General features: G+C 46.0%; 1 protein-coding gene across 4 annotated transcripts in view; it reads left to right on the forward strand.

Annotated features, from left to right (window-relative positions):
- The window catches only part of LOC143793827 (uncharacterized), an 85,452-nt gene that overhangs the window by 47,509 nt on the left and 12,112 nt on the right, over nt 1–25,831 (forward strand). For all 4 annotated transcript variants that reach the window (XM_077280798.1, XM_077280799.1, XM_077280800.1 and 1 more), the window contains 3 exons: nt 6,270–6,338; nt 9,519–9,611; nt 23,008–23,100. In XM_077280798.1, the coding sequence (XP_077136913.1) occupies nt 6,270–6,338; nt 9,519–9,611; nt 23,008–23,100 (255 nt within the window). The remainder of the gene's footprint in view (nt 1–6,269; nt 6,339–9,518; nt 9,612–23,007; nt 23,101–25,831) is intronic.

Below are 25,831 nucleotides of genomic sequence, written 5' to 3' on the forward strand. Positions count from 1 at the left end.
GAGGAGGCAGTGCACTGGACTCAGACTCACTGAAGACATCCTGATAATCAGACAAATACTCCGGAACTTCCGAAGGCGTAGAAGAAGCAATAGACACAGGCAGGGAATCCCCATGAATACCACGACAGCCCCAACTAGACACTGACATAGCCTTCCAGTCAAGGACTGGATTATGGGTCTGTAACCATGGCAGCCCCAAAACAACCAAATCATGCATTTTATGTAGAACGAGAAAACGTATCACCTCGCGGTGTTCAGGAGTCATGCACATGGTAACCTGTGTCCAATACTGCGGCTTATTTTCTGCCAATGGTGTAGCATCAATACCCCTAAGAGGGATAGGATTTTCTAATGGTTCAAGAATAAAACCACAGCGCTTAGCAAATGAGAGATCCATAAGACTCAGGGCAGCACCTGAATCTACAAACGCCATGACAGGATAAGATGACAGTGAGCAAATCAAAGTTACAGACAGAATAAATTTAGGTTGCAAATTACCAACGGTGACAGGACTAACAACCTTAGCTATACGTTTAGAGCATGCTGAGATAACATGTGTAGAATCACCACAGTAGTAGCACAAGCCATTCCGGCGTCTATGAATTTTCCGCTCATTTCTAGTCAGGATTCTATCACATTGCATTAAACCAGGTGTCTGTTCAGACAACACCATGAGGGAATTTGCGGTTTTTCTATCACATTGCACCGAATTAGGTGTCTGTTCAGACAACACCATGAGGGAATTTGCGGTTTTGCGCTCCCGCAACCGCCGGTCAATTTGAATAGCCAGTGCCATAGTGTCATTCAGACCTGTGGGAATGGGAAAACCCACCATAACATTCTTAATGGCTTCAGAAAGGCCATTTCTAAAATTAGCGGCCAGTGCACACTCGTTCCAATGTGTCAGCACGGACCATTTCCGAAATTTTTGGCAATACACTTCAGCCTCGTCCTGCCCCTGAGACATAGCCAGCAAGGCCTTTTCTGCCTGAATCTCAAGATTGGGTTCCTCATAAAGTAAACCGAGCGCCAGAAAAAACGCATCAAGATCAGCCAATGCCGGATCTCCTGGCGCCAGCGAAAAAGCCCAATCCTGAGGGTCGCCCCGTAAGAACGAAATCACAATTTTTACTTGCTGAGCAGAATCTCCAGATGAACAGGGTCTCAGGGACAAAAACAATTTACAATTATTCACGAAATTCCTAAACTTAAACCTGTCTCCGGAAAACAGTTCAGGAATCGGTATTTTAGGTTCTGACCTAGGATTTCTGATAACATAGTCTTGTATGCCCTGCACACGAGTAGCCAGCTGGTCCACACTTGTAATCAAGGTCTGGACATTCATGTCTGCAGCAAGCATAGCCACTCTGAGGTAAAGGGGAAGAAGAAAAAAAAAAAAAAAACTCAGAATCTTCTTTCTTATAATCCCTCTTCTGCAATGCATTAAACATTTAATACTGGCCTGGCAAACTGTTATGACCCCAATGGCGAGGGTCTCAGAGGAACGTGGAAGTCTGCAGAATACGAAAATCCAGCTCATAGGGCAGTGGTAACTGGGTTGACCATATATCTACTCCTAACGCCAACACTAGAAGTAGCCGGGGATCATTCCTACGTTGATTCTAGATGACACGCGCCAGCCGGAGAATCTAGCTACCCCTAGTAGAGGAAAACAAAGACCTTTCTTGCCTCCAGAGAAGGGGACCCCAAAGCTGGATAGAAGCCCCCCACAAATAATGACGGTGAGGTAAGAGGAAATGACAAACACAGAAATGAACCAGGTTTAGCACAGAGAGGCCCGCTTACTGATAGCAGAATAAAGAAAGGTAACTTATATGGTCAACAAAAACCCTATCAAAATCCACACTGGAAATTCAAGAACCCCCGAACCATCTAACGGTCCGGGGGGAGAACACCAGCCCCCTAGAGCTTCCAGCAAAGGTCAGGATATAGATTTGGAACAAGCTGGACAAAAATACAAAACCAAAACAAATAGCAAAAAGCAAAAGGCAGACTTAGCTGATATAACTGGAACCAGGATCAGTAGACAAGAGCACAGCAGACTAGCTCTGATAACTACGTTGCCAGGCATTGAACTGAAGGTCCAGGGAGCTTATATAGCAACACCCCTAACTAACGACCCAGGTGCGGATAAAAGGAATGACAGAAAAACCAGAGTCAAAAAACTAGTAACCACTAGAGGGAGTAAAAAGCAAATTCACAACATTCATCCTCGATTTTCTTCTGGTCAGGTGGAATCTTCGGATTGTCCTGGAGTGGATGCTGTGGTGGAGAGGTTGCATCAGATTTGGGGGCAGGTAGTGGACAATTTGAAGTTGTCCCAGGAGAAGACTCAGCTTTTTGCCAACCGCCGGCGTCGGGTTGGTCCTCGGCTTTGTGTTGGGGACTTGGTGTGGTTGTCTTCTCGTTTTGTCCCTATGAGGGTTTCTTCTCCCAAGTTTAAGCCTCGGTTCATCGGCCCGTACAAGATATTGGAGATTCTTAACCCTGTGTCCTTCCGTTTGGACCTCCCTGCATCTTTTTCTATTCATAATGTTTTTCATCGGTCATTATTGCGCAGGTATGAGGTACCGGTTGTGCCTTCCGTTGAGCCTCCTGCTCCGGTGTTGGTTGAGGGCGAGTTGGAGTACGTTGTGGAAAAAATCTTGGACTCCCGTGTTTCCAGACGGAAACTCCAGTATCTGGTCAAATGGAAGGGATACGGTCAGGAGGATGATTCTTGGGTGACTGCCTCTGATGTTCATGCCTCCGATTTGGTCCGTGCCTTTCATAGGGCTCATCCTGATCGCCCTGGTGGTTCTGGTGAGGGTTCGGTGCCCCCTCCTTGAGGGGGGGGGTACTGTTGTGAAATTGGATTTTGGGCTCCCCCGGTGGCCACTGGTGGAATTGAACTGGTGTGCATCATCCTCTCTGTTCACCTGTTTCCATCAGGATGTGGGAGTCGCTATTTAGCCTTGCTCCTCTGTCACTTCCATGCCGGTCAACATTGTAATCAGAAGCCTTTCTGTGCATGTTCCTGCTGCTAGACAACTCCCAGCTAAGTTGGACTTTTGTCCTTGTTTGTTTTTGCATTTTGTCCCAGTTCACAGCTGTAGTTTCGTTTCTGTGTCTGGAAAGCTCTTGTGATCTGAAATTGCCACTCTGATGTTATGAGTTAATACTAGAGTCTTAAAGTAATTTCTGGATGGCGTTTTGATAGGGTTTTCAGCTGACCATGAAAGTGCCCTTTCTGTCTTCCTGCTATCTAGTAAGCGGACCTCAATTTTGCTAAACCTATTTTCATACTACGTTTGTCATTTCATCTAAAATCACCGCCAATATTTGTGGGGGCCTCTGTCTGCCTTTCGGGGAAATTTCTCTAGAGGTGAGCCAGGACTATATTTTCCTCTGCCAGGATTAGTTAGTCCTCCGGCCGGCGCTGGGCGTCTAGGGATAAAACGCAGGCTACGCTACCCGGCTACTGTTAGTTGTGCGGCAGGTTTAGTTCATGGTCAGTTTAGGTTCCATCCTTCCAAGAGCTAGTTCTTATGTTTGCTGGGCTATGTTCTCTTGCCATTGAGAACCATAACACTGCCCCCTCCTCCCCAGGACATAGACTGGGCAGCGGATGCGTTGAAAAACTGCATCCGCTGCCCACGTTGTGCACAATTTTCACAACGTGCGTCGGTACATCGGGCCGACGCATTGCGACCGCCCCGTACCGACGCAAGTGTGAAAGAAGCCTAAGGCTACTTTCACACTAGCGTCGTACTCGGCCCATCGCAATGTGTCGGGCCGACGTACCGACGCTAGCGTTGTAAGCGCCGCACAACGGGTGCAGCGGATGCTGTTTTTTCAACGCATCCGCTGCCCCATTGTGAGGTGCGGGGAGGCGGGGGCGGAGTTCCGGCCACGCATGCGCGGCCGGAAATGGCGGACACGTCGCACAAAAAAGTTACATGTAGTTTTTTTTGTGTCGACGGTCCGCCGAAGCACGACGCATCCGTCGCAAGACGGATGCGACATGTGGCAATCCGTCGCAATGCGTCGCTAATGCAAGCCAATGGAGAAAAAACGCATCCTGCAAGCACTTTTGCAGGATGCGTTTTTTTCTCCAACGACGCATTGCGACGGAAGCCAAAAAACGCTAGTGTGAAAGTAGCCTAACCCTAACCCTAGCCCTAACCCTAAATTTAGCCCCAACCCTAACCCTACCTCTAACCCTAACCCTAACCCTAACCCTAACCCTAACTCTAACCCTAACCCTAACCCTAACTCTAACCCTAACCCTAACCCTAACCCTAACTCTAACCCTAACCCTAACCCTAACCCTAACTCTAACCCTAACCCTAACCCTAACTCTAACCCTAACCCTAACCCTAATTTTAGCCCCAACTTGTCTTCTCCTGCCGGCCGGCAGATGGCAGCAGATGGCGGGCGCACTGCGCATGCGCCCGCCATGATGAAAAAGCCGGCTGGCAGGAGAAGACAGAAGAGGACCCAGGGACCCCGGGTGAGTATGATAGGGTCCCCGAATCCCCCTATTTCTCTGTCCTCTGATGTGCGATCACATCAGAGGACAGAGAAATAACTGATCGCTTTTTTTTTTTTTTTTTTTTTTTTGCGGTCGCCGGTAAACTGTTAATTACCGGTGATCGCAAAGCAGGGGTCGGTGCAAACCGACCCCGATCATGTTCTTTGGGGTCTCGGCTACCCCCGGCAGCCGAGACCCCAAAGAACATCTGGGTGCCGGGCGGCGGGCGCACTGCGCGTGCGCCCGCCATTTTTTCCCGGAAAAAAGATGGCGGCGCCCATGGGGAGACACGAGGAGCACCGGGGGAGGTAGGTAAGTATTGGGGGGCTATTGGGGGCCATCGGGGACCACATTTCTCTGTCCTCCGATGTGCGATCACATCGGAGGACAGAGAAATTAAACGGCAAATCGCGTTTTTTTTTTTTGTTGCGACCGCCGGTAAACGGTTAATTGCCGGCGATCGCAACTCGGGGGTCGGTAAAAACCCCCCGAATCATGTTCTCTGGGGTCTCGGCTACCCTCGGCAACCGAGACCCCAGAGAAAATCCGACTCTGGGGGGCGCTATTCACTTTTTCCACAGCGCCGTTAATTAACGGCGCTGTGGATTAAGTACCCTTAGCGGCCGCCGTTAAAAGGCGTATCGGCGGTCGTTAAGGGGTTAAATAGTTCAATAAACGGGCGCCAAACACCCCGGCAACCAATGGAAAACCGTTAAAAAAAAGGCGCCCATAAACCAGAAAAAACAGGAAAATACCAGCTTTTCCTCGTGACAGAAAATAACGAGCTTTTATTAACCCCTACTATTCCACCATACATATAAATAAAAGTCGGGTCTATGAGGCCATGAGACCCCCGCTGTATTTCTTTGCTCATTTAAAGGGACACTGTCACCTGAATTTGGAGGGAACAATTTTCAGTCATATGGGCGTGGTTTTCGGGTGTTTGATTCACCCTTTCCTTACCCGCTGGCTGCATGCTGGCTGCAATATTGGATTGAAGTTCATTCTCTGTCCTCCGTAGTACATGCCTGCACAAGGCAATCTTGCCTTGCGCAGGCGTGTACTATGGAGGACAGAGAATGAACTTCAATCCCATATTGCAGCCAGCATGCGGCCAGCGGGTAAGGAAAGGGTGAATCAAACACCCGAAAACCCCGCCCCTATGTCTAAAGATTGTTCCCTCCAAATTCAGGTGACAGTGTCCCTTTAAGCGGGGGGGGGGGGGGGGGCTAATATTCTTGTACAAGGCACTTTTCTGTCTGTGTCTGCTCCTGGCATCAATGCTCATCAAAAATCCTAATTGCTACATTTATAGATTTAAAAATTCTTACATTTAGTCCAGAGTTATGCTGAGACTTGTAGTGCTACCGATTCGTCTTGAAAGCGGTTGTCCACTACGTTTACATTGATGGCTTATCCTTAGGATAGGTCATCAGTGTCTGATCGGCTGAGGTCTGGCTCCTGTCACTCTCGGCAGTCAGCTAATGTCAGTGGTGGTGGCGGCCGCAGGTTCTTATGGAGCTGACTGTCTACTTGTAGTGGCTGCCGCAGGGCACTATACATCCTTTCTCTTCAGAGTGGACAGTGAGTTCAGGAGGTGGGGGAGTAGAAGTGGCTCATAAGTGGAGAAGGAAGCATATTTCTCTGATAAAATAGATTATAAAGCTATTTGCTTGTTGTACAAATGAGTTTTTGACCATTTATCACAAGTCGATGTACCTTTCTTGTACAATAGTGAGAACACCACCGAGATAACAGAATCGGGGAAGCATACAGAATTCACAAAAAACTGGATAGCGAAAATGTAAGTGAAGAAAACTTCTGATCTAATATAAGTAATCCTTATAGATGACATCATGATGTAGATGTTTCCGTTTCTCCAATGTGTGATCATCACTGTATTCAGGACAGATAATATATAACCTGTCTGCACGTGATATATATATATATATATATATATATATATATATATATATATATACACAGGTAGCTGCCATTACGGGGGGAAGCTCAGCTCATGGATCATAGTTTATTTACAAAGATGCCAAAGAGTTTTTATGGGTTAACAAACATTAGAGGAGTTGTTATTTGACTAATTCAAGTGAGAAAAAGAAAAATGATCTTAAAGGGAATTTGTGACCTGCAAATGCTATTATCCTGCAAATATAGGGTTAATCTAATAATATAATAATAATAATAATCTTTCTTTATAGAGCGCCAACATATTCAGCAGCGCTTTACAATTCAGAGGTTCATATACCGTTGTATATATACCGTCATATACCGTCTTTTGTAATGCAGTTATAGATAATACAATAATTAAAACGAAAATAATGACGAGCCTGCTTGTAAGAGCTTACAATCTACAATAAGGTGGGGGTGACACAAAGTACAGGTGATTAGGGTTGAGCGAAACGGATCGGTCATTTTCAGAAATCGCCGACTTTTAGGCAAAGTCGGGTTTCGTGAAGCCCGAGCCGATCCCAGTGTGGGATCGGACATGCGGTCGGCGATCTTGGCGCCAAAGTCGCGTTTCGTATGACGCTTGAACCGCCATTTTTTCAGCCAATGAAGGAGTGTGGGCAGTATGATGACATAGGTCTTGTCTTGCTTTCTGTGGCGTCACACGGGGTGGGGGTACAAACGCCATCTTACCGTTTTGGATGTAGCAATGTACACAGTCCGAGGTGAGATTGTATTATGCTGGACAAGTTATAGTTCCTATAGGAACCATGTTAGGGTCCATATAAAAAAATAAAAACATTTTCTTGCAGTTTATTTTTAGAATATTTAGTGTGTGCTGTGTGGTTAGAAAATCAACAGTAAATGAATTTACAGCAGCCCTCTACCTCACAATAAAACATCAGAAATACATGATTGACAGGTTAAATATCTGTTTCTCTCCTTTTTTATGTTTCTGGTGCTGTTATTCTGAATTCCAAGCATCTCAACAAGTATGAAATTTACTACCGCCTTCTCTACGCACAGTGTGCTTTGGAAGTCTGAGACACTACCCCTGCTGTGGGCTGGTCCATCTAAGAGCAGGAGGTGTCGTTTCAGGCTGGACTATGTACACTGCTCTACGGTAACTGAGATAATCCCCCCTTATCGTAGATGGACCAGACCAGGGCAGGGGTAGTGTCTCAGACTTCCCAAGCACACTGACCAGATGACAACAGCATGTGGTGGCACCATGCCAGGTGGATACACACCAGTCATCTGCCTATAACAGTTGTCAGCTCCACCTGCAGCCTTTTACCTATTTAAGGCTACTTTCACACTAGCGTCGTTCGACGCACGTCGCAATGCGTCATTTTGGAGAAAAAACGCATCCTGCAAAGTTGCCCGCAGGATGCGCTTTTTCTCCATAGGCTTTAATTAGCGACGCATTGCGACGGATTGCCACACGTTGCATCCGTCGTGCGACGGATGCGTCATGTTTTGGCGGACCATCGGCACAAAAAAGTTCCATGTAACTTTTTTTGTGCGTCGAGTCCGCCATTTTCAACCGCGCATGCGCGGCCTAAACTCCGCCCCCTCCTGCCCGGAACTCACAATGGGCAGCGGATGCGTTGTAAAACTGCATCCGCTGCCCACATTGTGCTACATTAACACACTGTCCGTCGGTACATCGGGCCGACGGTTTGCGACGGCCCGTACCGACTGACTAGTGTGAAAGTAGCCTCAACACAGTGATTTTATGTTCACAGACATATGAACATACAAAAGCCTGTTTTTTTGAGTTGTCTTTTTGAATGACACTATTCAGTTTATCATGTGATGTGCTAGAAAGCAGGAAAAAAATCCAAGTGTGCCAAAATTGTCAAAAAAATGTAATGCCGCACATATTTTGGGGAATTTTATACTTAGTGTTTGACTCTCCAGGTCATTATGATTATGGAGCTACCAAAACATGATAGTTTTTATTTTATTTAAGTGGTGAAAAAAAATTGCAAATTTGGAAAAAAAAATCCGCTTATGGACATTTCTTAAGTCACTTTTTAAAACATTTATAAAAAAAAATAAAAAGTTTCAATAGCCCCCCTTTTTCATATTTAAAAAAAAGAACTTAAATAAACGCATTTGATATCACCGGGTCTGTAAACGTCCAATAATCTATTAAGATATAAATAAATTTTTAAAAAATATGTAAAACACCAAAAAGAGTCGAAACACAAGAGTATAATTTATCCAGTTGTTGTACCGCCCATAAAAAATGCAGTAAAAATAAATTGAAACGTTGCATGTGCGCCAAAATGGCATCCATAAAACAGAAAGCTCAGGTCTACAGTTACAGGTCTCGGAACATGGTGTCACAAACCAAATTCTTTTATTTGCAAAGTTTTACATTATTTTTAACCACTAAATTTAAAAAAATCCTTATAAGTTTGCTATCACCATCTTCTAACTGACCCAAAGAAGAATACCGCTGGCCATTTTTACCTAATAATGAATGCTGTAATGAATTGTGGTTTTCTAACACCATTTTACCACTTTTGGAATTTTTTCGCGTTTTTCAGTAAAGTAAATATGGTAAAGTGAACGGTGTAATTTAAAACTACAACTCGATCCACAAAAAATCAAGTCATCAAATGACTACGTAAACCAAAAAATAAAAGAACATGGCTCTTGGAAGACGGGGAGAAAAATATGAAGGCTCAAAAATAGAAAATTTTCCAGTCATTATATCATGAAACAAGTCTGGGATAGAGGTATATCAAAAGTAAATTATTCGGGCAGATGGATCATCAGGTGTATTTATGCCGCCAGCCTTCTAGGTTTCTTCTGTCCATATACAGTGAGCGCCCTCTAGTGGTAGCTCCACGTCGACAAAATTGTATCATTTGTGTGATGTAGTTTAAAACTATTGGCAAAGTATTTTGATTGGACGCCAAGAGAGGGAATTTGTTCACTAATGCTCCTCAAATTGCTGATAATTATACATTTACATATGAGATAATGATATATGTTCCATGTACAATAGGGAGGAAATAAAAAAATCATTTGAAAACACACTGGAAGAGAAGAAGCAAGAACTGGAAACCATAGAGGAAAATTTGGAAGTGTTTTTTATCAGGTAAAGATGATATAAACCTGTCTGCACATACTATATATCTATGCTGGTAGTGTGTGAAAGTCATTTCTCAGTTTAGAAGGTTTATAGGACACATGATTTAGATGAATTTTATTTATTTGACTCTTTAATATGGATACCAGGAAAAATAAAGCAATGCCTAGTATTTTATATGGCTCCTTTAGAAAGACACAAGTGATAATTATAAGTTTGTATACTTTCTATGGTATACCCCTGTCTAGGATGCCTGATTTGGGTAGCTGTTGTGAATTCCGTTCTCGAACTCCCTCCTGTGGTCATGACTGGTACTTCGGTGAGTTCTGTCCGTGGACTCCCTCTGGTGGCTGTGAGTGGAGCTGCTGGTTCTGAGATTCCTTCCCCAGCTGCCCTCGTTTAGGGCTAGGCTGGATTCTCTATTTAACTCCACTCAGATCGTTACTCTATGCCAGCTGTCAATGTCTTAGTACTGGTTCAGATCTCTCCTGGATCTTTCTGAGGACCTGTCTACTCCAGCAGAAGCTAAGTTCGTGCTTGTTCATTTGTTGCATATGGTTTTTCTTGCTAAGTTCTAGTCCAGCTTGCTATCATGAAACTGCCTGGCTAGCTGGAAGCTCTGGGGGTGCAGAGTGGCACCACCGCACCGTGAGTCGGTGCGGGGGTCCTTTTTGCACACTCTGCGTGGTTTTTGTAGTTTTTTGTGTTGACCGCAAAGATCCCTTTTCTATCCTCAATCTGTTTAGTTAGACTGGCCTCCTTTGCTAAAGCCTATTTCATCCTGTGTTTGTGATTTCCTCTTAACTCACAATCAATACTTGTGGGGGGCTGCTTTTACCTTTGGGGAATTTCTCTGAGGCAAGTGAGGCTTTGTTTCCTTTCTTTAGGGGTAGTTAGCTCTTAGGCTGTGCAGAGGCATCTAGGCAGAGTCAGGCACGCTCCACGGCTATTTCTAGTTTGTGTTGATAGGAGTAGGGTTTGCGGTCAGCAGAGTTCCCATTTCCCCAGAGCTCGTCCCGATTCCGTGTTTAACTATCAGGTCATTCCGGGTGCACCTAACCACCAGGTCCATAACAGTACAGCTGGCCCAAAAAGTGTTAATGCATCTCAATAGAGGGAAAAGAGAAGTTCTGAGACCATTTTTTTTTCTCTGCAGTGTGTTTTGCCTTTCTTTTCCCCTTAAACTCTGGGTGGTTCAGAACTCAGGTGTAGATATGTGTTGTGGATTCTGTTTGTGGGCTCCCTCTGGTGGTTACTGCTGGTACTGGGTGACTTTGGTGGGTTGCGGCCTTTGGTTTCCACCTGTCCATCAGAGGCTGGGTGTTTCCTATTTTACCTGGCCTTTCTGTCATTCCCTTGCCGGCTATCAATGTATTCAGATGTGCTCTGTTTGGTTCCTGCCTACCTGCTCCCAGATCTTTCAGGATAAGCTAAGTGCTGATTTTCAGTTGTTTGGTTTTTTGTCCAGCTTGCTTATTATGTCTCTATGCTAGCTGGTAGCTCTGGTGGACTGAGGTTCTCCCCATGTGCCATGAGTTGGCACATGGGTTCTTGTAAATCTCAGGATGGTTTTTTTTTTATTAGGGTTTTTTGCTGACCGCTCAGTCCCCTTTTGTATCGTTCTGCTTTCTAGTTTACAGCGGGCCTCTATTTGCTGAACCTATATATATCATCTCTATGTGTGTGCCTTCCTCTCATTTCACCGTCAATACATGTGGGGGGCAACTATACCTTTTGGGGTTCATTCCTCTGGAGGCAAGTGAGGTCTTATTTTCTCTGCAGTACTAGTTAGCTCTTAGGCTGGTGCGTGGCATCTAGAACCAACGTAGGCACGCTCCCTGGCTATCTCTAGTTGCGTTTGTCAGGCGTAGGGCAGCGGTAAGCCCAGGTTCCATCACCCTAGAGCTCGTCCGATATTTTGTATTACTTTGCTTGTCCCTTGCTATCCCTAGCCATGGGGATTCATGACAGTATAGCCGGCCCACAAAGTGTTAATTGTTTGGGCTGAAGCAGGAGAAAAAGAAGTGTTTAAGGGAAATTTTTTTTTTTTTTTTCCTTCAGAGTTTTGCTGCCTAGCCCTTAATTGCTGTCTAGCTGCTTCTTACCTCCTCTTAACCCTTGAATGGCTCTGATATTAGCTGTTTAACATGGATGTCCAGAGTTTGGCTTCCAGCCTGAGTAATCTCGCGGCAAAAGTTCAAAACATACAGGATTTTGTTGTTCACACTCCCATGTCTGAACCTAGAATTCCTATTCCAGAGTTCTTTTCTGGAGATAGATCTACCTTCCTGAATTTCAGGAACAATTGTAAATTGTTTCTTTCTTAAAAATCTCGCTCCTCTGGAGACCCTGCTCAACAGGTCAGGATTGTAATATCTTTCCTGCGGGGCGACCCTCAGAATTGGGCATTTGCATTGGCACGAGGGGATCCTGCATTGCTCAATGTGGATGCGTTTTTTCTGGCATTGGGATTGCTCTATGAGGAACCCAACCTGGAGATTCAGGCTGAAAAGGCTTTATTAGCCCTCTCTCAGGGGCATGATGAAGCGGAAATATATTGTCAAAAATTTCGGAAATGGTCGGTGCTTACTCAGTGGAATGAGTGCGCCCTGGCTGCTAACTTCAGAAATGGTCTTTCCGAGGCCATTAAGGATATTATGGTGGGGTTCCCTACGCCTACAGGTCTGAATGAGTCGATGGCTATGGCCATTCAGATTGATCGGCGTTTACGGGAGCGCAAACCCGTGCACCAGTTGGCGGTGTCTTCTGAACAGGCACCTGAGACTATGCAATGTGATAGAATTCAGTCCAGAAGTGAACGGCAAAATTATAGGCGGAAAAATGGATTGTGTTTTTATTGTGGTGATTCAGCTCATGTTATATCAGCATGCTCTAAACGCACAAAAAGGGTTGATAAATCTTTTGCCATTGGTACTCTGCAGCCTAAGTTCATTTTGTCTGTGACTCTGATTTTTTCACTGTCTTCCATTTCCGTCGATGCCTATGTGGATTCAGGCGCTGCCCTGAGTCTTATGGATTGGTCATTTGCTAAACGCTGCGGTTTTAGTCTGGAGCCTCTGGAAGTTCCTATCCCTCTGAAGGGAATTGACTCTACACCATTGGCTATGAATAAGCCGCAGTATTGGACACAAGTGACCATGCGCATGACTCCCGTTCATCAGGAGGTGATTCGCTTCCTTGTACTGTATAATTTACATGATGTACTAGTGCTTGGTCTGCCATGGTTACAAACTCATAATCCTGTCCTGGACTGGAAAACAATGTCTGTGTTAAGCTGGGGATGTCAGGGGGTTCATGATGATGCACCTCCGATTTCAATCGCTTCATCTACTCCTTCTGAGATCCCTGCGTTTTTGTCTGACTATAGGGATGTTTTTGAGGAGCCTAAGCTCAATTCGCTCCCTCCTCATAGAGATTGTGACTGTGCTATAGAATTGATTCCTGGCAGTAAGTTCCCTAAGGGTCGTTTATTTAATCTGTCACTGCCAGAGCATACTGCTATGCGGAATTATATTAAGGAGTCCTTGGAAAAGGGACATATTCGTCCATCTTCGTCCCCTCTGGGAGCAGGTTTTTTTTTCGTGGCAAAAAAAGATGGTTCCCTGAGGCCTTGTATAGATTATCGCCTTCTGAATAAGATTACAGTCAAATATCAGTATCCACTGCCATTATTGACTGATTTGTTTGCTCGCATTAAGGGGGCTAGGTGGTTCACTAAGATAGATCTTCGCGGTGCGTATAATCTGGTGCGGATAAAACAGGGTGACGAGTGGAAAACCGCATTTAATACGCCTGAGGGCCATTTTGAGTATTTGGTAATGCCTTTTGGACTCTCCAATGCTCCGTCAGTCTTTCAGTCCTTTATGCACAATATTTTCCGTGAATATCTGGATAAGTTTATGATTGTGTATTTGGATGATATTTTGGTGTTTTCTGATGACTGGGAGTCTCATGTTTTACAGGTCAGGAAGGTGTTTCAGGTTCTGCGGGCCAATTCTCTGTTTGTGAAGGGCTCAAAGTGTCTCTTCGGAGTCCAGAAGATTTCTTTTTTGGGGTACATTTTTTCTCCTTCTACTATTGAGATGGATCCCGTCAAGGTTCAGGCGATTTGTGACTGGACACAACCTACATCTGTTAAGAGCCTTCAGAAGTTCTTGGGGTTTGCTAATTTTTATCGTCGGTTCATTGCTAATTTTTCCAGTATTGTTAAACCTTTGACTGATTTGACTAAAAAGGGTGCTGATGTTGCTGATTGGTCTCCTGCGGCCGTGGAGGCCTTTCAGGAACTTAAGCGCCGGTTTTCTTCTGCTCCTGTGTTGTGTCAACCAGATGTTTCACTTCCTTTTCAGGTTGAGGTTGATGCTTCCGAGATTGGAGCGGGGGCGGTTTTGTCACAGAGAAGTTCTAATGGCTCGGTGATGAAGCCATGTGCATTCTTCTCTAGAAAATTCTCGCCCGCCGAGCGCAATTATGATGTGGGTAATCGGGAGCTTTTGGCCATGAAGTGGGCATTTGAGCAGTGGCGTCATTGGCTTGAGGGTGCTAAACATCGTGTGGTGGTCTTGACTGATCACAAGAATCTCATTTACCTTGAGTCTGCCAGGCGTTTGAATCCTAGACAGGCTCGTTGGTCGTTGTTTTTTTCTCGTTTCAATTTCGTGGTTTCATACCTGCCAGGTTCAAAGAATGTGAAGGCAGATGCTCTTTCCAGGAGTTTTGTGCCTGACTCTCCTGGAGACTCTGGGCCTACTGGTATCCTTAGGGATGGGGTAATATTGTCCGCCGTATCCCCAGACTTGCGACGTGCTTTGCAGGAGTTTCAGGTGGATAAACCGGATCGTTGTCCACCAGAAAGACTGTTTGTTCCGGATGATTGGACCAGTAGAGTCATCTCCGAGGTCCATTCTTCTGTGTTGGCTGGTCATCCTGGAATATTTGGTACTAGAGACTTGGTGGCCAGGTCTTTTTGGTGGCCTTCCTTGTCTAGGGATGTGCGTACCTTTGTGCAGTCTTGTGAAGTGTGTGCTCGAGCTAAGCCTTGCTGTTCTCGGGCCAGTGGGTTGTTGTTATCCTTGCCCATCCCGAAGAGGCCTTGGACGCACATTTCCATGGATTTTATTTCTGATCTCCCGGTTTCACAGAAAATGTCCGTTATCTGGGTGGTGTGTGACCGCTTTTCTAAGATGGTTCATTTGGTGCCCTTGCCTAAGTTGCCTTCCTCCTCTGAGTTGGTCCCTTTGTTTTTTCAGAACGTGGTTCGTTTGCATGGGATTCCGGAGAATATCGTTTCTGACAGGGGATCCCAATTTGTGTCTAGATTTTGGCGGACGTTTTGTGCCAAGATGGGCATTGATTTGTCTTTCTCGTCTGCATTCCATCCTCAGACGAATGGCCAGACGGAGCGAACTAATCAGACCTTGGAAACTTATTTGAGGTGTTTTGTTTCTGCTGATCAAGATGACTGGGTTGCTTTTTTGCCACTGGCCGAATTTGCTCTTAATAATCGGGCTAGTTCTGCCACGTTGGTCTCTCCTTTTTTTTGTAATTCGGGGTTTCATCCTCGTTTTTCCTCTGGTCAGGTGGAGTCTTCGGATTGTCCTGGAGTGGACGTGGTGGTGGACAGGCTACATCGGATTTGGAATCAGGTGGTGGACAATTTGAAGTTATCTCAGGAGAAGACTCAGCAGTTTGCTAATCGCCGTCGCCGCGTGGGTCCCCGACTTCTTGTTGGGGATTTGGTGTGGTTGTCTTCTCGTTTTGTCCCTATGAAGGTCTCTTCTCCTAAGTTCAAGCCTCGGTTCATCGGTCCTTATAGGATCTCGGAGATTCTTAACCCTGTATCTTTTCGTTTGGATCTCCCAGCATCGTTTGCTATTCATAATGTGTTCCATCGGTCGTTGTTGCGGAGGTATGAGGTGCCCGTTGTTCCTTCGGTTGAGCCTCCTGCTCCGGTGCTGGTGGAGGGAGAATTGGAGTATGTTGTTGAGAAGATCTTGGATTCTCGTGTTTCCAGACGCAAACTCCAGTATTTGGTTAAGTGGAAGGGTTATGGTCAGGAGGATAATTCCTGGGTGGTCGCCTCCGATGTTCATGCGACTGATTTAGTCCGCGCCTTCCATAGAGCTCACCCTGATCGCCCTGGGGGTTCTCGTGAGGGTTCGGTGACCCCTCCTCAAGGGGGGGGTACTGTTATGGATTCTGTTTGTGGGCTCCCTCTGGTGGTTACTGCTGGTACTGGGTGACTTTGGTGGGTTGCGGCCTTTGGTTTCCACCTGTCCATCAGAGGCTGGGTGTTTCCTATTTTACCTGGCCTTTCTGTCATTCCCTTGCCGGCTATCAATGTATTCAGATGTGCTCTGTTTGGTTCCTGCCTACCTGCTCCCAGATCTTTCAGGATAAGCTAAGTGCTGATTTTCAGTTGTTTGGTTTTTTGTCCAGCTTGCTTATTATGTCTCTATGCTAGCTGGTAGCTCTGGTGGACTGAGGTTCTCCCCATGTGCCATGAGTTGGCACATGGGTTCTTGTAAATCTCAGGATGGTTTTTTTTTTATTAGGGTTTTTTGCTGACCGCTCAGTCCCCTTTTGTATCGTTCTGCTTTCTAGTTTACAGCGGGCCTCTATTTGCTGAACCTATATATATCATCTCTATGTGTGTGCCTTCCTCTCATTTCACCGTCAATACATGTGGGGGGCAACTATACCTTTTGGGGTTCATTCCTCTGGAGGCAAGTGAGGTCTTATTTTCTCTGCAGTACTAGTTAGCTCTTAGGCTGGTGCGTGGCGTCTAGAACCAACGTAGGCACGCTCCCTGGCTATCTCTAGTTGCGTTTGTCAGGCGTAGGGCAGCGGTAAGCCCAGGTTCCATCACCCTAGAGCTCGTCCGATATTTTGTATTACTTTGCTTGTCCCTTGCTATCCCTAGCCATGGGGATTCATGACAGATATGGACATTCAAGGTCTGTCCTCTAGTGTGGATCAACTCACTGCAAGGGTACAAAACATTCAAGATTATGTAGTTCAGAATCCTATGTTGGAGCCTAGAATTCCAATTCCTGATTTGTTTTCTGGGGATAGATCTAAATTTCTGAATTTCAAAAACAATTGTAAACTGTTTCTTGCTCTGAAACCCCGTTCTTCTGGTGACCCTATTCAGCAAGTAAGAATCATTATTTCTTTGTTGCGTGGCGACCCTCAAGACTGGGCATTCGCCCTGGCGCCAGGAGATCCTGCATTGCGTAATGTAGATGCGTTTTTTCTGGCGCTGGGATTGCTTTATGATGAACCGAATTCTGTGGATCAGGCAGAGAAAATTTTGCTGGCTTTGTATCAGGGTCAGGATGAAGCGGAGGTATATTGCCAGAAGTTCAGAAAGTGGTCTGTGCTTACTCAGTGGAATGAGTGTGCCCTGGCAGCAATTTTCAGAAAGGGTCTTTCTGAAGCCCTTAAGGATGTTATGGTGGGGTTCCCCACGCCTGCTGGTCTGAATGAATCAATGTCCTTGGCCATACAGATCGATCGGCGCTTACGTGAGCGCAAAACTGTGCACCATTTGGCGGTATCTTCTGAGCAGAGGCCTGAGCCTATGCAATGTGATAGGACTTTGACCAGAGCTGAACGGCAAGAACATAGACGTCAGAATGGGCTGTGTTTTTACTGTGGTGACTCCACTCATGCTATCTCTGATTGTCCTAAGCGCACTAAGCGGTTCGCTAGGTCCGTCACCATTGGTACTGTACAGCCTAAATTTCTTTTGTCCGTTACTCTGATTTGCTCTTTGTCATCCTATTCTGTTATGGCATTTGTGGATTCAGGCGCTGCCCTGAATTTGATGGACTTAGAGTTTGCCAGGCGCTGTGGTTTTTTCTTGGAGCCCTTGCAGCATCCCATTCCTTTGAGGGGAATTGATGCTACACCTTTGGCCAAGAATAAGCCTCAGTACTGGACCCAGTTGACCATGTGCATGGCTCCTGCGCATCAGGAGGATATTCGCTTTTTGGTGTTGCATAATTTGCATGATGTGGTCGTGTTGGGTTTGCCATGGCTGCAGGTCCATAATCCAGTATTGGATTGGAAATCAATGTCGGTGTCCAGTTGGGGTTGTCAAGGGGTACATGGGGATGTTCCATTGTTGTCAATTTCTTCCTCCACTCCTTCTGAAGTCCCTGAGTTTTTGTCGGATTACCGGGATGTATTTGATGAGCCCAAATCTAGTACCCTACCTCCTCATAGGGATTGTGATTGTGCTATTAATTTGATTCCTGGTAGCAAGTTCCCTAAGGGACGACTTTTCAATTTGTCTGTGCCAGAACACGCCGCTATGCGGAGTTATATAAAGGAGTCCTTGGAGAAAGGGCATATTCGCCCGTCGTCGTCACCATTGGGAGCAGGGTTCTTTTTTGTGGCCAAGAAGGATGGTTCTCTGAGACCTTGTATAGATTACCGCCTTCTTAATAAAATCACCGTCAAATTTCAGTACCCTTTGCCTCTACTGTCTGATTTATTTGCTCGGATTAAGGGGGCTAGTTGGTTCACCAAGATAGACCTTCGAGGGGCGTATAATCTCGTGCGTATTAAACAGGGCGATGAATGGAAAACAGCATTTAATACGCCCGAGGGCCATTTTGAGTACCTGGTGATGCCATTCGGCCTTTCTAAAGCTCCCTCTGTGTTTCAGTCCTTTATGCATGACATCTTCCGAAAGTATCTGGATAGATTCATGATCGTATATTTGGATGATATTTTGGTCTTTTTGGATGATTGGGAGTCCCATGTGAAGCAGGTCAGAATGGTGTTCCAGGTCCTTCGTACTAATTCCTTGTTTGTGAAGGGATCTAAATGTCTCTTTGGAGTTCAGAAGGTTTCCTTTTTGGGCTTCATTTTTTCCCCTTCTACTATCGAGATGGATCCTGTTAAAGTCCAGGCTATTTATGATTGGACTCGGCCTACATCTGTGAAGAGCCTTCAGAAATTTCAGGGCTTTGCCAATTTTTACCGTCGCTTCATCGCTAATTTTTCTAGTGTTGTTAAACCGTTGACTGATTTGACCAAGAAGGGTGCTGATGTGGTGAATTGGTCCTCTGTGGCCGTTGAGGCTTTTCAGGAGTTGAAACGTCGTTTCTCTTCGGCTCCTGTGTTGTGTCAGCCAGATGTTTCGCTCCCTTTTCAGGTCGAGGTTGATGCTTCTGAAATTGGAGCAGGGGCTGTTTTGTCTCAGAGAAGTTCTGATTGCTCTGTAATGAAGCCATGCGCTTTCTTTTCGAGAAAGTTTTCGCCTGCTGAGCGTAATTATGATGTTGGCAATCGGGAGTTGTTGGCTATGAAGTGGGCATTCGAGGAGTGGCGACATTGGCTTGAAGGAGCCAAGCATCGCGTGGTGGTCTTGACGGATCACAAGAATCTGACTTATCTCGAGTCTGCCAAGCGGTTGAATCCTAGACAGGCTCGTTGGTCGCTGTTTTTCTCCCGTTTCAATTTTGTGGTTTCGTACCTTACGGGTTCTAAGAATGTGAAGGCTGATGCCCTTTCAAGGAGTTTTGTGCCTGATTCTCCTGGGGTTCCTGAGCCGGCTGGTATTCTCAGAGAGGGGGTAGTTCTGTCTGCCATCTCCCCTGATTTGCGGCGGGTGCTGCAGGAGTTCCAGGCTGATAGACCTGACTGTTGTCCAGCAGAGAAACTGTTTGTCCCTGATAGATGGACTAATAGAGTTATCTCTGAGGTTCATTGTTCGGTGTTGGCTGGTCATCCTGGGATTTTTGGTACCAGAGATTTGGTGGCTAGGTCCTTTTGGTGGCCTTCCTTGTCGCAGGATGTGCGTTCTTTTGTGCAGTCTTGTGGGACTTGTGCTCGGGCTAAGCCCTGCTATTCTCGTGCCAGTGGGTTACTTTTGCCCTTGCCGGTCCCGAATAGGCCATGGACGCATGTTTCCATGGATTTTATTTCAGATCTTCCTGTTTCTCAAAGGATGTCGGTCATCTGGGCGGTTTGTGATCGCTTCTCTAAAATGGTCCATTTGGTACCCTTGCCTAAATTGCCTTCTTCCTCTGATTTGGTTCCATTATTTTTCCAACATGTGGTTCGTTTGCATGGCATTCCGGAGAACATCGTGTCTGACAGAGGTTCCCAGTTTGTTTCAAGGTTTTGGTGGTCCTTTTGTGCTAAGATGGGCATTGATTTGTCTTTTTCTTCGGCTTTCCATCCTCAGACAAATGGCCAAGCCGAACGAACCAATCAGACTTTGGAAACTTATCTGAGATGCTTTGTTTCTGCAGATCAGGATGATTGGGTGACCTTCTTGCCATTGGCTGAGTTCGCCCTTAATAATCGGGCCAGTTCGGCTACTTTGGTTTCGCCTTTTTTTTGTAATTCTGGTTTTCATCCTCGTTTTTCTTCAGGGCAGGTTGAGCCTTCGGACTGTCCTGGTGTGGATTCTGTGGTGGACAGGTTGCAACAAATTTGGACTCATGTGGTGGACAATTTGACCTTGTCCCAAGAGAAGGCTCAACGTTTCGCTAACCGCCGTCGCCGTGTTGGTCCCCGACTTCGTGTTGGGGATTTGGTTTGGTTATCGTCTCGTTATGTTCCTATGAAGGTTTCTTCTCCTAAGTTTAAGCCTCGTTTCATTGGTCCTTATAAGATTTCTGAAATTCTTAATCCTGTGTCATTTCGTTTGGCCCTTCCTGCTTCTTTTGCCATCCATAATGTGTTCCATAGGTCGTTGCTGCAGAGATATGTGGCGCCTATGGTTCCCTCCGTTGATCCTCCTGCTCCGGTGTTGTTCGAGGGGGAGTTGGAGTATGTGGTGGAGAAGATTTTGGATTCTCGTATTTCGAGACGAAAACTTCAGTACATGGTCAAATGGAAGGGCTATGGTCAGGAGGATAATTCCTGGGTTGTTGCCTCTGATGTCCATGCTGCCGATTTAGTTAGTGCCTTTCATTTGGCTCGTCCTGATTGGCCTGGGGGCTCTGCTGAGGGTTCGGTGACCCCTCCTCAAGGGGGGGTACTGTTGTGAATTCCGTTCTCGAACTCCCTCCTGTGGTCATGAATGGTACTTCGGTGAGTTCTGTCCGTGGACTCCCTCTGGTGGCTGTGAGTGGAGCTGCTGGTTCTGAGATTCCTTCCCCAGCTGCCCTCGTTTAGGGCTAGGTTGGGTTCTCTATTTAAATCCACTCAGATCATTACTCTATGCCAGCTGTCAATGTCTTAGTACTGGTTCAGATCTCTCATGGATCTTTCTGAGGACCTGTCTACTCCAGCAGAAGCTAAGTTCCTGCTTGTTCATTTGTTGCATATGGTTTTTCTTGCTAAGTTCTAGTCCAGCTTGCTATCATGAAACTGCCTGGCTAGCTGGAAGCTCTGGGGGTGCAGAGTGGCACCACCGCACCGTGAGTCGGGTCCTTTTTGCACACTCTGCGTGGTTTTTGTAGTTTTTGTGTTGACCGCAAAGATCGCTTTTCTATCCTCAATCTGTTTAGTTAGACTGGCCTCCTTTGCTAAAACCTATTTCATCCTGTGTTTGTGATTTCCTCTTAACTCACAGTCAATACTTGTGGGGGGCTGCTTTTACCTTTGGGGAATTTCTCTGAGGCAAGTGAGGCTTTGTTTCCTTTCTTTAGGGGTAGTTAGCTCTTAGGCTGTGCAGAGGCGTCTAGGCAGAGTCAGGCACGCTCCACGGCTATTTCTAGTTTGTGTTGATAGGAGTAGGGTTTGCGGTCAGCAGAGTTCCCATTTCCCCAGAGCTCGTCCCGATTCCGTGTTTAACTATCAGGTCATTCCGGGTGCACCTAACCACCAGGTCCATAACAGGTAGCTGTCTCAGGGGGACGGCACATGTCCAATCTGTATCCTCATAGATATGGCTGAATGCAGTATTGGAGCCGTCAGCACCCCGCACCAACACACAGCCTGTGCTCCCTGCACTGTTTTAGGTTCTGGTGCAGCAGACATAATGATGACACTAGATCATGCTTGCAGCGTCCAACCACACACAGCACAGAACAGAGCAGTCTGTAGATTCAGGCTTATCATGGGAACAACGCTATGGGGAGGGTTTTTTAATCTATTGCACTATTCTGACTGTTGTGAGGTGGGCACTGGGGAGGGCATTTTGAGGCATAGTACTGAGTGTGAAGGAGCACCTAGCCGCATTATACAGTACGAGAAGGATGCCTTGGGGCAGCATACTGTGTGCATGTGCAACTGTTTGGGGCACCTTGTTTAAGGGCATCGTAACGTGTGTATGTTGGGGGTATCATCCTATAAGTGTGAATTCATCACTTGACCATCATACTGTATGGAGAAGCATCGTGGGGGTGTCATCCTGGGGGAGGTTTTATACTGTGGGGGTGGGGCATATACAGGGGCATTCTACTGCGATAGGACACTTAGTGCACTCACAACACAGGACCCTTTCTGTCTTTCAATGTTGGGGGTACAATATGGGACTGTGATACTATAAGAGCACTGGACCCCACATGTAATCACCAGTGCAGATGAAATAGAACGTAATTGCCTAAAACCGTTCTCAGCCCTTCTTTACTCCAAATATTAAAGTGGAAAAGGAAACCCAAAATGTCACTTTTTATTGTAGATTTTGAAGTTATGCATAGTAAACATAGGGGACGCATCACTCAGGGGCCTTAAGTGCATTTAAACCCCTTAATGATGTGACTAATTTAACTTTAAGAAACAGTTACTTTTGTTAATAGAACAAAAAACTCTATCTGAGTTATATTAAGAAAAACTAAGGCCCTGATACATCTAGCTGGTCTTGATGAGGGGACGTGGTGGTGTCAGACTCTCCATGACGGGGTGCCTGCCTCTTCATGAATAAAGGGCATCTGCCAAGTGGCATGCCCTTCTGTCCACAACGCCAGAAATCTTACCCCAGTCTCAGACCAGAGTAAGATTTCTGGAGTAGGGAATTCCACAGCATGTCATGCATTAGCAAAGCTGTGATGTTACGCCCCCCTTATCCTGTCACAGCGATGTCCATTTTGGCAAAGCTGGGAGAAACTGTTGTGAAAATGCCAAAAGTTGCTAATTTTTTGCGCATCTCCAAGTTGGGCCAAAATTTTGCAACTTTTCAAAGCAATTTATGCCAGAATTCTGATTAAATTACTTTGATAAATTTGGGCCTCAACTCTATAACAAAATTAAATGGTCCCGTAAAAAATACACATTACTTAGTCCTCCATCATCCTGAGCTAAGAAAGAAGCTGCAGGGAGAGGAAGCTGCTATTAGATAGTGAAGGCACAATCCACCCTGATTGGTCGATCTCTCCAATATGTCACCGTTGTTGGATCATTGTGGGTCTGAGGTCACTGTGATACATTCGCTGTCGTGTAATCTTTGTCAATACTTTTCTTTTCTTCACTTCTCCAGAAGATGGATCCATATAATTAGGACGACACCACCAGCTTTCAGGCCATATAAGTATGAAAAGAATACCTGGCGTCCATCCCTGGAAACCATCCAGTACGTATTTTATTTCTGGAAATCTAATGCTATTGACCAGCCAGATAAACGATACAAGGTTGTGTTTTCACTTGACTCACTGGTGGAGTACAGTACTTGTAGTGATCCAGCTATTTATTGCTCACACCCGATGGACCAGTGCTTTCTATTATGCTCTAGTTATTCAGTAGTTTCACCACCACAGGCGATCCACGTGGTTATTTCTAGGGCTCAACTTTATAAGAGCATACCTGTTTTCTATATTAAAGGGCCTGCTTTGTAAAAACCACTTCCAGCTTTTAGTAGAGATGACTGATATATTATTCATATGGAATATATACTCTTCTATATCAATCATTTTGATTTCCTTTATCCCAGGGGTGGACAATAACATTTTCCAAGGGGTCACATGAAAGGCCCTTGACTGTTGTGCAGGGTTAAACCAATAGGTTGAAATTGATTCTGCTCATTACTATTTAGGGTCAGCATTAAGGGGGTCAAAAATCTGCATCTGCTCCATGAAGTGAACAGAGGATGCACAGCATTGCTCACAGTTTATGCTGTACATCCCCCATTGTCTTGTCACATCATTCTCAACTTCCTACCAACATCGGGTCAGAAGCTAAAAGTGGGCTGAGGGGAAGGGTCCACAACACAGCAGTGTGCAGACAAGACTGAAAGTAGCCTTCAGTCCTATGCGTACTGCGTCCCCCTCCTCTTCATGACAGCATCGCTTCCACGACTGTCCTGCGATGAGTAGGTATGCAGAAGGATCTTGGAAGTGAAGAACGGTGGATATAACAAGCATTAATAAATGCATGTATGTGAATTATACATTATGTGAATTATACACACATATATATATATATATATATATATATATATATATACTGCTCAAAAAAATAAAGGGAACAATAAAAATCCCAGATCCTAGACATCACTGAATGAAATATTCCAGTTGTAAATCTTTATTCATTTACATAGTGGAATGTGTTGAGAACAGTAAGGGTACCGTCACACCGTGCAATTTTCGTCACTACGACGGCACAATCCGTGACGTCGCAGCGTCGTATGAGTATCGCTCCAGCGTCGTAGACTGCGGTCACACTTTGCAATCACGGCGCTGGAGCGATGCCGAGGTTCGCTGGTAACCACGGTAAACATCGGGTTACTAAGCGCAGGGCCGCGCTTAGTAACCCGATGTTTACCGTGGTTACCAGCGTAAAAGTAAAAAAAAAAAAAACGTACATACTCACCATCTGATGTCCGTCAGGTCCCTTGCAGTCTGCTTCCCGCTCTGACTGAGTGCAGCCGTACAGTGAGAGCAGAGCGCAGCGGTGACGTCACCGCTGTGATCTGCTCTCACTTTCCGGCCGGCAGACAGTCAGAGCGGGAAGCAGACTGCAAGGGACCTGACGGACATCAGATGGTGAGTATGTACGGTTTGTTTTTTTTTACTTTTACGCTGGTAACCACGGTAAACATCGGGTTACTAAGCGCGGCCCTGCGCTTAGTAACCCGATGTTTACCCTGGTTACCAGCGAACGCATCGCTGGATCGCTGTCACACACAACGATCCAGCGATGACAGCGGGAGATCCAGCGACGAAAGAAAGTTTCAAACGATCTGCTACGACGTACGATTCTCAGCAGGGTCCCTGATCGCTGCTGCGTGTCAGACACTGCGATATCGTAACGATATCGCTAGAACGTCACGAATCGTACCGTCGTAGCGATCGTAATTGCACTGTGTGACAGTACCCTAAAACCTAAAAATTATCAACATAAATCACAACTAATATTCCACGGAGGTCTGGAGTTGGAATGATGCTCAAAATCAAAGTGGAAAACGAAGTTACAGGCTGATCCAACGTCAGTGGAAATGCCTTAAGACAAGGAAATGATTCTCAGTAGTGTGTGTGGCCTCCACGTGCCTGTATGACCTCCCTACAGCGCCTGGGCATGCTACTGATGAGGCGGCAGATGGACAGTCTGTGGTGCAACGTGACGTTGGTGGATGGTGCGAGACATGATGTCCCAGATGTGTTCAATCGGATTCAGGTCTGGTGAACGGGCGGACCAGTCCATAGCTTCCAAGCCTTTATCTTGCAGGAACTGCTGACACACTCCAGCCATATGAGGTCTGGCATTGTCCTGCATTAGGAGGAACCCAGGGCCAACCACACCAGCATATGATCTCACAAGGGGTCTGAGGATCTAATCTCTGTACCTAATGGCAGTCAGGCTACTTCTGGTGAACACATGGAGGGCTGTGCGGTCCTCCAAAGAAATGCCACCTCACACCATTACTGACCCACTGCCAAACTGGTCATGCTGAAGGATGTTGCAGGCAGCAGATCACTCTCCACGGCGTTTCCAGACTCTGCCACATCTGTCACATGTGCTCAGTGTGAACCTGCTTTCATCTGTGAAGAGCACATGGCACCAGTGGCGAATATGCCAATGCTGGTGTTCTGTGTCTAGTGCCAAGCGTCCTGCACGGTGTTGGGCTGTGGGCACAACCCCCATCTGCGGACTTCGGGCACGCAGTCCATCCTCATGGAGTCTGTTTCTAACCATTTGTGCAGACACATGCACATTTGTGGCCTGCTGAAGGTCATTTTGCAGGGCTCTGGCAGTGCTCCTCCTGTTCCTCCTTGCACAAAGGCTGAGGTAGCGGTCCTGCTGTTGGGTTGTTGCCCTCCTATGGCCCCCTCCATGTCTCATGGTGTACTGGCCTGTCTCCTGGTAGC

The sequence above is a fragment of the Ranitomeya variabilis genome, chromosome 1, assembly GCF_051348905.1.
Source record: "Ranitomeya variabilis isolate aRanVar5 chromosome 1, aRanVar5.hap1, whole genome shotgun sequence".
Classification (NCBI taxonomy): domain Eukaryota; kingdom Metazoa; phylum Chordata; class Amphibia; order Anura; family Dendrobatidae; genus Ranitomeya; species Ranitomeya variabilis.